A 13,174-nucleotide genomic window follows, 5' to 3' on the forward strand; every position below is an offset into this window, starting at 1 on the left:
TAGGAATTGAACCCAGGGATGTTCTACCTTTGAGACACACTCCAAGCACATTTTAGTTTCGTTTTGAAATAAAGGCTCCTTCGGTTGCTGAGACTATTTGCTATTTTGCCTAGGCTGGTTTAGAACTTCTCACCCTTTCTATCAGCCTCTCAAGTACTGGGATTACAGGTGAGCTCCACCACACCAGCACAAGGGGCTTCTTAAAATGAAGACAGTTAAGCCGGGGGGTGCACGCTTGTAATCCCAGCATTTGGGAGGCTGAGACCGGAGAATTCGGCTCGCGGACAGCCTCAGCTACTTAGTGAGGCCCTCTGCAACTTAGTGAGACCCTGTTTCAAAATAGAGAATAAAAATAGGGCAGGGGGTGTGGCTCGGAGATCAAATGCCCCTGGATTCCATCCCCAGACTCCCCCCCCCCAAATGAAGACAGTGTGGTGGTGAATGTCTGTAATTCCTGCGCTTGGGAGGCTGAGACAGTAGGACTGCAGGTTAAAGGACAACCTCAGAAAATAGTGAGACTCATCAACCTAGTGAGACCCTGTTTCCAAATAAAAAATATTGAGCTGGGGCTGTAGCTCAAATGTAGAATGCCTCTGAGTTCAATCCCTAGTAACACACACACACACACACACACACACACACACACACACACACACTGTATGAAGAGCACTACTGTGGGGTAGAATTGATCTTGATTTTAATTTTTGACTAACAAGCTGCTATATTACATAAATAATGATTCCCTTTGGGTATTAGTTTCTTTATTTGCTATATTTGTCTTAACTTCTCTGTAGGTTGTTATAAAAATGACACAGGGATATAAACATAATCTACATTTTTTGGTACTGAGGAATGAACCCAGGGCCTACCTTTGAGCTAGGCCTTCAAGCTCCTTTTATTTTTTTATTTTGAAACAAAATCTAGCTAAGTTAATGCACGCTGGCTTTAAATCTGTGATTCTCCTGCCTCAGCCTCTAAAATACTGAGATCCAGGCATGGGCCAACACACCTGACAACATATCATGATTATTATTACAGCTTTTGTGTTTAAGATTTCTTGAATGAAAAAAATTACAAAAATTCATTTAAGATATATTTTATCAAAATACAATATATATAGGCTGTAGAGTGACTGTATTAGCATTGTGTTAAATATTATCACTCAACCCACATAACTAAAACAGGCATTTTCAATTAAGCTTTAAATATGATTTTTATTATTGTTTTGATTTTAAAAACATGTTTTAAAAATGTAATTGAATCTGAAAGGTTTTTGCAAAACTAATCAAACAGCCTTCTAAGAAAGGATTTCTTGGCAGGAGTCAAGACCTTCCCAGAACCTTTTTTGCGGACAGATTTCATTGGAGGTTTCTTTAAGGGTAGGACTCTTTTGGGCGTTTGGAGTGCTCTTGCTATCTCCACATGCTCATTGCAGTAATACTTGTTGCTTCCTTCTGACAGATGGATGAGTGTGCGTTCTGCCAGATCCATGCACTGGGCATGGACCCAGTGCCCATCTCCATGAGAACAGTAGATCATGGCAGGCTTGTTGAGCTCTGTTGAATAGAATGGTACCCAAGTGTTGATATCCACTTCACAGGTAGCACAGCATGTTATCCAGTAGCCTGTCACAGACTCATCTTCTTCATCATCTTCATTATAGGTGTCAAATTCATCATCACCATCAAAACTATTTGCTTCTGCACTGAAACAAAATTCTTCTGAGTCTTCAAAGGGGGTGGAGTCCCCTGGATCTTCTGTTGATGTCTGACTGTTTGTGAATGTTTTCTGATCTTCGTTCACATCATCTTCAGAGCATCTCAACATGTAAAAATAGAATGCTTCAGAAACAGCCTGTTTATTGTCTCCTGGTATGCCAAGGAAAACAGTTCCATTTCCCATGTTACTTCCAAACCATATCTTGCTGTGCTTAATATCTGGGGTCCAATCTGGGGTTTCCATCTCATGAATCTCTATTTTGTTGTCTCTTAAAGAGACAGTGTTGCACACCATTCTTTTTTGATTTTCAAGCTGATAACCACCAACAATAACAAATTCATCATTGTTAGTTTGCGTCAGGATGGCACTGGAGACAGAGATTCCTCCTGGCAAGACTGTGCACTTCACATCTGGGCTACCCAAGGGGAGATCGACCCTTATTCTGTACAGGTTGGCGGGGCGGATGTTATTGGCAAGTGAATGTCCTCCTAAAATATAAATGGTATCATTTCTGGCAATAGAGACATGAAAAGATAGCCCATCCTGTAGTTCAGGAAGAATGTATGATGTAGCACATCCAAATTCAAAATCTAGTAAGAAAACATGGGGGTGGCAGTCTGTTACACTGTTCCATTTTTCTGTGGTTCTTTGGGTAGAAGGCATGTATGACCGTCCCCCAAAGAGAACACCCATACTTTTTCCTCGACTATATACCACATCAATGGAATGACCATATCTGGCTTCAGGAACATCTCCTACCAAGTCTTTCTCTGTACAGCGGAAAGTAACTTTCTTGTTGTTCTTGCAAACAATGGACATGACATAAATCTTATCTGAAAGTTCATTGTTTGGTGTTTTCCCTCCATGTATGATATATTGATGCTTTTCAGACTCCGAGTTGCCTTCGAATGTGCATGTGGCTGGGTAGCGAAGAGGAGGAAGGTAGCAGGAATCCTTAGAGAAAATGGCAGGTTTCAGCTTTAGATGGTTATGCTTTACATCAAAATGAAAAACTCCAGTGGGACACGATCTCTTGGGCCAGCCTTTTTGGCCAAAGAAGAAAACTTGCCCATCAAAATTCATCAGCGAGAAGCCTGGTTGAATTAAGGCTGTGTTATTACTGACTGTTACCATCTCCAGTGACATATTTGCTGATTGTGGATAGGTTTTCTTTTAAATCTGAAACAGAAAATAAAACGATTCAGAATATCTCTTTATATAAGTAGTTATTTTTCTGATTACTTCAAATGCAAAAAGCGTGTTAAAATAAATCTTTCCAAAAGTTACAAAACTACAAAGTGCAGCCGAATCAACAAAATTTAGGGAGTTAGGTAGCAAAGAGGAACAGAAACTTCCTACCTAATACACTCCAAGCAGCTGGGACGTATTTTAAAGATGGACTATCTGCGCTTAGATTTCTGGGAATTGTAGTCCTTTTCTTTAAAGAGTCATTACACGTTAGCCAAAAGAACTACGCTTCCCAGGAATCTATTCTGCATAGATTGTGTAGTTGTGATAGTTTGACTTTATTGCTCCAGGAGAGGACACTTCTAGGATATCTTTCTGAACAAAGAGGCCCAAAGTTCCAAGTGATTAGATGGGAGCCACGGCGGACAACTAGGGAATGGGAGGTGAGAGTGCCTGGTACATAGGGTACAGGGAGGCTGTATTACCGACGGGAGTCGGGCCAGCCCACGCCCGGGAGTTGTTGAGCCTCCCCTGGGGACACTTAAACAGGTGACCCACTAGGAAGCATCGCTGCTTCAGGACCCGCGTGCGGTTGCCTGGAAACCGCGGTGGGAAGGGACGCCCAGGCGCAGGTATCCAGAGGGAGTCCTGCCTGAAGCCTTGGCTCTCCACTCAGGACCCCACTCCTGAGGGTCCTGGGGTTGCTAGGGAACCGGGTTGAAGAAGGCACCAAGTTACAATAGCTGTGACTGTCTCCCAGTACGTAGAGTGCAGGTGAGAAATGGCCTGCCTGATGTTGTTACTACTCCTGCATTAAGTCATGGAAATAAAGTAATTAGTCGTGTCCAAGTGCCGTTGTAAATACCCTTTGTTTTCTCAGCTGCGTTAATTCCTGTTTTTATGATTCTTTTAGGGAGGAAGAGAAGGTTCCTAAACACATCTCTCTTGCCCCTTCTAAGGAAAATAGAGTTAGTAGCTGTTAGTTCAGATCTTATTTTCCAGCCCATAAACTTTGGAGTAATTAGTAACCTTAGTACAAAGACACTAAAGAAAGAGGTGCAATAATTATTTAGGATTTTATATTTGTATTATCTACCTTGGAGAGACGTGAAAATATACTTTCTGTTCGCAGAGTGACGTTTTAGGCACAACTGTTAAAGGAGACAAGATAACAGGTTCATTGACTTTTAAGAGTAAATTTGTTAACGTACTTAAAAGCAGAATAAAACAGGTGCAGGACTCAGAAATACTGACTGGCTAGATTCAGATCCCAGTTCTGTTTCTCAGTAACCACATGACATTGAGCAAGTTATTTAAATTTTCTGTGCCTCAGTTTCTTCGTTTGTAATAAAATTTGGACAACTCATAGGTTATATCAATTATAATTAATAATTTAATAAAATTGGTGTTACAATAAATGGTATTTATGATTATTCTTAAACTTAGAAAAAGCAAGGCTATTCCTGCACAATTATCTGCCAGTAATGAGAGATTATATTTATGTTGGAGATAGTTAGAAAACTTTAGGATCTTGGAGTGTTGTCAGTGGATATAGACAGGTAACCTTTTAAACTAATAAGAATTGGAGAAACATATATATGTTAATTTAAATGATAGTAGATATTTCATTTTTGTTATGCTTTCTCTAACCCTTTATTAAATATGTAGGATATAAAATGGGATTTTCTGCGTCCAAATCTGGGGCTCTAACAATTAGTTGTTGTGTAACCACCTTGGGCAGGCAGGTTACTTTATCTCTTATTTTTTTAATCTGCAAAGTGGGGAATAATATTAGTTCTTAGTCACTAAATTCTTTTGAGAAACAAGTGAGACAACTCATATAAATCATATTCATATAGCACAGTGCCTAGCACATGATAAATTCTTAATAAATATTACATGACAGTATATTTTTCATACTTCCTATTTATTTTTAAAGTTCTTTTGGACAATTTAGATTTTTTTCTTAAGCCTATCTGCAGATAAGATATCATTAATTGCTAAACATTCTCTTATACTTAAGATTTTCAGTTTTATTTGGAAGATCCCTGAAGGTAAGATTTCTTTCTTTTTATTTTGGTACCGGGGATTGAACACAAAGGCATTCATTCTACCTCTGAGCTACAATTCTAGCCTTTGTTTGTTTTGTTTTGAAACAGGGTCTTAAATAGGTTGCTGAGAGACTTGCGGTGATGTTGAGACTCCTTAACTTGCAATCCTTCTGTATTAGCTTCCCAAGTATAGGCGCGTGGCCCCATGCCCAACTAACGTGTGATGTTTTAATAATCATCTTTTGGGATATTTAACCAAGTGAGGAAATGGGCCAGCAAAAGATTATTACCAAGTAATAAGCAAGTCTCTCTTTTTTCTGGTCCATATTTGTAGATTCAGCAACATTCAGCTCATGAAATAACCAGACCAAGTGTTTTACTTATTTATAGCCTGCCCAAGTATATGTAAGAGAAGGCATCTGAGCAAACTAAGAAAATTCTGTCCATAGGAACTTAACAGAAATGTTGTTGATCCTCAGTTTAGTAAATGGAAGCTGTGTGTGATTACATCTAGCTTGTTAAGTGATTAGTCTCGGAGTCGCCCCATTTTGGGTGGAGGGAGCACCGGGCCAAAACTTACTTATTTAAAACACCCATGCAGACTGATATTGGAGTTTTCCATGAACACTTGCTTTTAAACGGAAGGCTTTAAATGACATTTTTACTGTAGCCTATTAGCGTCATCTCAAGATTGTCATAGGGATTTTGGCTTCTCATCAGTAAAAACATGACTATTGTAGATTAAATCATTTTTTGGACAAGACAGAAGGAAGATTGTCCATTTATATTACTTAGCACAGGGCCCTACAGACAGTGGTTAAGGTTTATTGCTAAGATGAGTTATCTCTTCTTGTGACACGATTTGTGTATATAATTTTTAGGTTACTCATTTTAACCAGCCAACTTCTGAATTTTAAAGAATGAATAGGAACAGTGACCGTGTTTTCATGCTTTTTGCTAAACTTCATTGAGTTTCTGAAATTTTTTCTTACCGACTTATGTTTTCACTAGAGTTGACTATTGTATCTCTTCCATGGTTTAAATAAGACTGTTAGTCACATTGTGGATTTTCAAAGACATTTTTAAAAGATTATACTACATCTAAAATAACCTACCGAAGAGGTTTTCTTTAAATAGACTAGACAAAAACAGGCAGTTTTTAAGAAACAAGACACTGTTCTTCATCTGAGGGAAATTTCAAAGTCAACACATTAAAGGTTTTCTTTCTTTAAAAGACAGAAATGTAGGACCAATCCACTTGCACAATTTTCCTAACCCCCTGCTATCGTTCCTAGCAGGGCGAGTTTCATTTATTCACTTTGAAGCCAGGACATAGTCGAGTCTCTAAAGAGGACTAACAGTGTGAGCCGGGGCTTGTAGTCAGTCTCCTGTGTCCAAACTGACTTATTTTTCTTTCCAAAGAAAGAATACTCTGAAGCGTTAAATCTTACTGATCATGATTCCTGATTGCTCCAAAATAGCAAGTAGGCTCTTGTAACTGTAGGCATTTAGTGCGCGAATTAACACTATTTTGCATGGTTAATCAGGTTTGAGGCATGCATTATTTGAGTTTTGCTGGCAGTAAAACCACGATGAGGCCTTTCTTCCTACACTCGTGCCAGTGAATCATTTAGGTACTAAGATGAGTAATAGTGCTCAGAAGGCAGAGAGATTAAATCCCTGCGGCAGCCTGAGAACTGGAAGCTCCACAGTTTCCAAATTCTGTATCGTCCCTTCCCCATTGATATACTGCTACTGCCCATAACCAACGTGCTGTTGACGTGTGGCACCACCATTCCCTTAAAGTTCCCAAATATAGGCTCCCATCTTTTAGCTTTGGTAGAAATCAAGGCATTGGACCTACCTGGAGGCCAGAGGGGCTGCTCACCCCTCTCTGAATCTTTGCCGCTAAACCGGTATTAAAATCGGCTCTTGGGGGAGATTCACTGCCTGCTTGCTATGACTGAGGCGAACAGAGGATGATAGTAAAGAGGGTGTGTGTGTCGACAGATGCTCTAATGCACACTGTTCTAGGGGAGTAACTGACTGTGAATTTTTCTTTCCTCCCTTTTGATGGTTGAGTGAGATAACCATCAGGGTGTACCCTCAGGATTTAACCATTTCATTACTAATAACAATGGAAACACAATTCAGCATTCACTAGTAAAGAAAATAAAGAGTCTTGTTGAAACACAATTTATTACCATTAAAAAGATTTTATAAAAACAACAAAATGTCAGTAATAATTACTTGAGTTTAAATAAACAGTATTATGAGTCAAATGGGAAATTGCTTGTTCCATTGCAGAGACCATTAGTGCAAGTGCTAGTCATTGGCACTGCTCTTCTGTGGTCTCTTGTTTTCTGTACTGCAGGCTCAGAAGGAAGGAGTTCTATTTATTGGAGGGCATCTACCAACTTTATGTCAGGCAGCTACTAGGCAGCATTGTGCAGGGTAATGTTTATGAGATTGGGTTTGGTGCCAGTGGTTTTCTTTGCCAGCTCTGCTGTTTTCCAAGTGCAGTAATCTCAGTAATCAAGCCTGCTTTTTCATCTCTGAAATGGAGATAATAGAAATGTTTATCTCAAATGATTCTTTGGAAATTATTAAATAATATATCGAAAGCCCTCAGTGAAGTAAGATATTAATATTCCACAGTGATCTTATCAGGAAGACTACCTTTATATTTTTTTGGGTGTATGGTGATACTGGGAACTGAATCTAGGGGCATTCTACCTTGTAGCTGTACCCTCAACCCCTTTTTCTTTTTTATTTTGAAGCAGAATTTCACTAGGCTGGAGAGTCTCACTTCTTTTCTAAGGCTGTCCTTGAACCTGCAGCTCTCTTGTCTCAGCTTCCCAAGTACTGGTATTACAGATGTGCACCACCATGCCTGGCCCTTTATAATTTTTAATAGTTGCATAGAATTTCATTAAGTTAATATGACGTGATTACCTAACCACCCACTGTTGTTGGTCATTTAATTAGTTTTCATGTGGCTTAGATGATATAAGGTAGTGATCAGAGGTAGAAAAATCTGGGTTTGAGTTTCAGTTCTGTCATATGTTAGTTAAGTGGCCTTTATTTTATTTATTTATTTATTTATTTTTGCAGTACTGGGGATGGAACCCAGGGCATTCTATCTCTGAGCTACATGCCCAGCCCTATTTTTTATTCTGTATTTTGAAACAGAGTCTCACATAGTTGCAGAGGGCCTCACTGAGTAGCTGAGGATGTCCTCAAACCACGGTCCTTCTGTCTCAGCCTCTAGAATGCTGGGAGTACAAGCGTGCGCTACCATGCCCGGCACTTAAGTGGCCTTTTTGACCTTCAGATTTCCTATCTCTAAATGAGGTGATACTTATCTCATTGTAAAGATTCATGGTCAAAAGATGTGTCGGTATATAGAGTGTATACAGTAAATCTTGCTTAATGATGATGGTATAGATATATAAAGTATTACTTATTACTTATTTTATGCAAACTTATAAGATATATTTTCAGAGTTTACTTCAAGAACATGGATGTGGGGTGTATTCATTTCGAGTCACCTCTCCATGCCAGTCTGGTATGGAGCTGTATTTCTATTTTCTGTATTTCTACCTTTCTAATAAACTTCTTTAAATCTTCAAAAAAAAAAAAAAAAGAACATGGACGTGCACTTCAATTGCTAAGTTGATTCTCATTACTTGAGATGTTGGTTCATCCTTTAAGAAAGCATCATCATCTCTTCTAGTTACTTCTGTGATGACATTTGTTTGTAAAAGGATAGAGGTTAGGCTATTGCACCAACCTATTAATGGTATTATATAATGATAATTGTACTTTACAGCAATGATGGCAGCCTTCATTCATAAAGTTGATGCATTAGATATCTCTAAAATAGAAATTATGGGTAGACTTACATTTTAGTCTGTGGATTTTATTAATATCAAAAAACAGGCAATCCATAGCACAGCAGCAGTTGCAGAATTGGCTAGTTGTCTCCTGAGGAGACCGGAGATTAGTATAAGTAGTCATCCTTATCCATGGTTTCAATTCCTTATGGTTGGCTGTGGCCCACAAATCTTAAATAAAAATTCTAGAAATAAACAATTTATTAATATGAAATTGCATGCTCTTCTGGGTAGCATGATGAAATCTGCACCGTTCTGTTCTACCCCATTCAGGACATGAGTCATCACTATGTCCAGTGTATCCACACTGTATAAGCTACCCACCCTTTAGTCACTTAGTAACTGCCTCAGCCATCAGATTAACTGTCTTGGTATCACAGTGGTTGTGTTCAAGTAGCCCTTATTTTCCTTAATACTGGCCACAAAGTGAAAACACACAGTACTATTGGGTTTGGTGCTGTCTGCAGTTTCAGGCATCTACTGGAGGTTTTGGAACATGTTGGGCTAGGATAAGGTTGGGGAATGGCTACCATATAAACCACATTTATTGTGCATTACTGTGTGCCCAAGTTATGTGAGAAATTAGAAAAAATGGCAGACACAGGCCTTTCCCTTAAAAAAAGACATGGATCTTGTGACTTTGATTGCTGATGAGCACATCTTATATTCTTACTATGTTCAACCTTTCTTAAAAGTTCTTAGGAGTTCACAAAAATCAGTTATTGGGTACTCAGCCCAGTATTAAACCTTGAGGCAGAATCAAAATCTTATTAGGATATATTGACTTGCCCTTCCTTAAAAATCAGTGAAGAATAAAAGAATAGAAGTTTATCTAATTACAGAATAAAAGAACAGTTTCATGGGAGAAATAAAAGACTTAGTAACCGGTTATACTGACATACTATTTGGACAAAACGGAAAGAATTATTGGAAGGAAAAAGGTGAAAGACAACATCAGGTCTAATCCCCCTGCTTTTTACATTCAAACTACTTAAAGGATAATACTGAAGGACAAAAAGTGAAATAACTTGCCAAGGCTAACACAGGTGCAGGGCTGTGTACACATGGTGGGCTGGTGGAGGCAAAGGAGAAACCACATTTTGTGGACTCATGACAGCGTCTTTGAAGAAGTACAGTGTTCCCTCAAGCATTTCCATCCTGTTTTGTAAGTGGAAGAACAACTTAACTACATTGCTATTTCATGAGTTAACAAGTATTGAAATAAGGTCAGCTGCAAATTTTCATAGTGTTAGGTTAGGCAGAGACAATTACTATTCTTTTAATAAGTGGCTGATTATTTTGTGTGTGATACTGGGGACTGAAATTAGGGCATTCCACCTCTGAGCTGCACCCCAGCCCTGTTTTATTTTTTAGTTTCAAATAGGGTCTTGCAAAGTTGCTGAGGGCCTCACTAAGTTGAGGAGGCTGACTTTACACTGTGATCCTCCTGTTTCAGCCTCCCAGTTCCTGGGATTACAAGAATGTGCCACCACACCTGGCTGTACATGTCTCATTTTTAAGGAGATAATGCAACTAGTATTAGAAAGGGAGATGTTTGGCTTAATGAATGAATTCTATGACAGGAGGCACAACTGAAGCTGGCAGAGGAAAAATAAACAGAGTAAGGAAAAAAGGAAATACAAAGGTGGCAGTCTACAGTTGGTGTGATGGACTGTCGAGAAGACCATGACAAGTAACTGGTCATTTTTAAAAGTCATTAAGTGTGGTCACCAAACTAGGATGGCCAGAACTTTCCTATAAAAGTTCCATGCTCTCTGATTTAAGAGAGAGCTTTAAAACTAAACACAGACAAATTTCAGAGGATGTTTGCAGTGTTGTGCTAGAGAAGGAGGGAGTTTGTGATTCTTACTTTCTCTTATGTATAGAAGCTATGTTGGCTAAAACATAAGTATGTGTAGGTTATGTTGTACTTGCTGAGGCAAAATTGCAATAAAGTGTCGAGATAATTGTGTTAGTTCTGAAATTCCATTCATTATTCTGCAGACAGGACTTTAGAATTAAAAAATAGCTGAGAAGCACATCTCAAAAATCATTTAAGAGAATGCCAAGTGAAAAGGTCGATTCTATTTGCAAGATCTGGCATTTTGAAACACATAGAAATGTATTCCTACAGGCAGAGTTGATTTAGTTCAGTTGGTCTACACCTGCTCCTAGCCAGCTGTGTGGGTTTTGTTTTAAAGTAGGCTTCTTGGTATTGTAAAAGTGCTGTGCCTTGTGCAGGTGGCTGACAGGCTCAGGAAGTTGGAGAAAAGGGGATAACTAATTAGGCATGGATGCCTTTGTATGCTAGTTGTTATTCAGTGCAGATAAAACATGCATTAATGGTACATTGCATACCATGAGGAGGTGGGATTACATTTGAGCTAATAAATCTTTTATGATTGAAACATTATTGTATGATTATAGAGCTATAAAGTTGACTTAGAAACCCTACTGCCTTCTGGATTAACAGCTTTATCAGGGGCCTTGAGAAAATGTTCACTGAAGCCTTCACTGTTATCCTCCGGAAGTCACTGATGTCGTTGATAACACTTCTGAGGTTAGGCGGTCAGTTTTGAACATGGTTGAAATATTTGTATCATAAAGTCACTAGTCTACAGGTCAACTGGTGTGCTTTTAGGAGTTTCGTTAGGTGATGAAGGTGATTAAACACAACTACGTTTCCCCAAAAAGCAAAGAAACAGAAATAGTAAGAAGGCAATCTTCCTGATGAAAACAAAACAAAACAAAAAACAATGAATATTTTGGGTTTGTTGTATGAGTATCTTCTGCAAATTATCTGCACAAAGTTAATGTTTTTTTAATGATAGGGAGAAAAAGTTCAAATATGTAACTGTTTGCCTTTTCTTTGTTTAATGGATTTAATAACTATATAATTGAAAACAGCCTGATACTCTGATGACCTGCCTCACTGAGTCAAGGCAGACATTTCTGGATTTACTTAACTGGCTAGGAGGAACAGTGTATTTGGGGAAGATAAAGCTGATTTTATGCAATCTGCTGATGAACGGTAAGGCTGGATAAATGATAGCCTCAAGAAACCTCATTATAGCTGTTTGGATGGATGAGCAGGAAAGGGAAACAAAATTTTCAAGAGGAAAGTTTCTGCTTAAGCATCTAATTTTATAGATTACTATTATTTCCACCCCCAGAGCATTCTGCAGAGGGAAAGCAATCAGAACACCTGAGTTCTAAGATTCTTGTAAACTTTTAGTGATAGTTGCCTTTTCTTGAATCTCTTTTGCCTAATTGGCTTACTCTTCTCCGTCACTTGCTCCCCCTTTGCAAACTTTTACTTTTGAAGCAATTGTAGAATCGTGGGGCAGCGTCATAGGAGGAGGCAAAGGAATGTACAAAGATGGCTTGTGCATTATTGGCATAGCCTTCTACGTGACTTGTATCTTGTGTAATTTGTAGTGTAATAAGGAAATTTGGAATTGGCATTGGTATAATCTACAAAATGTATTAAGATTTCATCAGTTAAGTATATATTCATGTGTGTGTGTGTGTATGTGTTTTTAGGTTCTTCTGTGTTCTATGTTTAATATTCCTGCTTTCCTCTCTATTCCTTTCTTCTCTTCCTTTGTTTACTTGGATGTATTTATGGGTCACTAAAATGATTGCATATGCATTTGAATAGCCTGAAGGTGTTTTGTATGTTAGCAGATTACAGAATGTAGCTGGGGGGCATGGGCACCCATCCTGACCGAGCTTCTGCTTTGTGTATAATTTCCTCCTGGCTTTATGTGTTAAGTTCACGATAATGAGCATCTCAGTATTGCTTATGATGTGAGAACCATATATTGCTATTCATCAATGCAGTTGTTGACAAAATTACCACCTGAAGTTTCCTTCCCAGGTTCATTCATCTATCTATTCTCTTGGGTTGGACTAGTGACAGGTTTCACTCAACTTGGTGAATTTCCGTCATTGGATTCTTCTCTCTCTCTCTTTCCATCCCTCCATCTCTCTCTCTCTCTCTCTCTCTCTCTCTCTCTCTCTCTCTCTCTCTCTCCTCTCTCTTCTCTGTCTCTCGTGTGGGAGTGAGGATTGAACTCAGGGGCATTCTACCTCTGAGTTACACCCTCAGCTCTCTCTTTTTAAAAAATTCTTTATTTGGGAACAGGGCTTCACTAAGTTGTGGAAAGCTTCACTAAGTAGCTGAGGCTGGCCCTGTGCCTGTGATCCTCCTATCTCAGCCTCCCAAGTACCTGAGAGTGCCATCACATGCGGCTTTTCTCTCTCTTCTTGATGTGATGTAAAAGAAATAAACAACAACAACAACAACAACAACCAGAG

At 38.8% G+C, this 13,174-nt stretch overlaps 1 protein-coding gene across 1 annotated transcript; it reads right to left on the minus strand.

Annotated features, from left to right (window-relative positions):
* Window positions 1-1,281: 1,281 nt before the first annotated feature.
* RAG2 (recombination activating 2) lies at window positions 1,282-2,865 on the minus strand (the record flags this gene model as incomplete). Its single annotated transcript, XM_080719841.1, has 1 exon — window positions 1,282-2,865. One exon carries the CDS (start codon window positions 2,863-2,865, stop codon window positions 1,282-1,284), a length of 1,584 nt encoding a protein of 527 aa, XP_080575967.1.
* Window positions 2,866-13,174: the final 10,309 nt, after the last annotated feature.

Source organism: Muscardinus avellanarius, assembly GCF_963383645.1.
Source record: "Muscardinus avellanarius genome assembly, chromosome: 1".
Classification (NCBI taxonomy): domain Eukaryota; kingdom Metazoa; phylum Chordata; class Mammalia; order Rodentia; family Gliridae; genus Muscardinus; species Muscardinus avellanarius.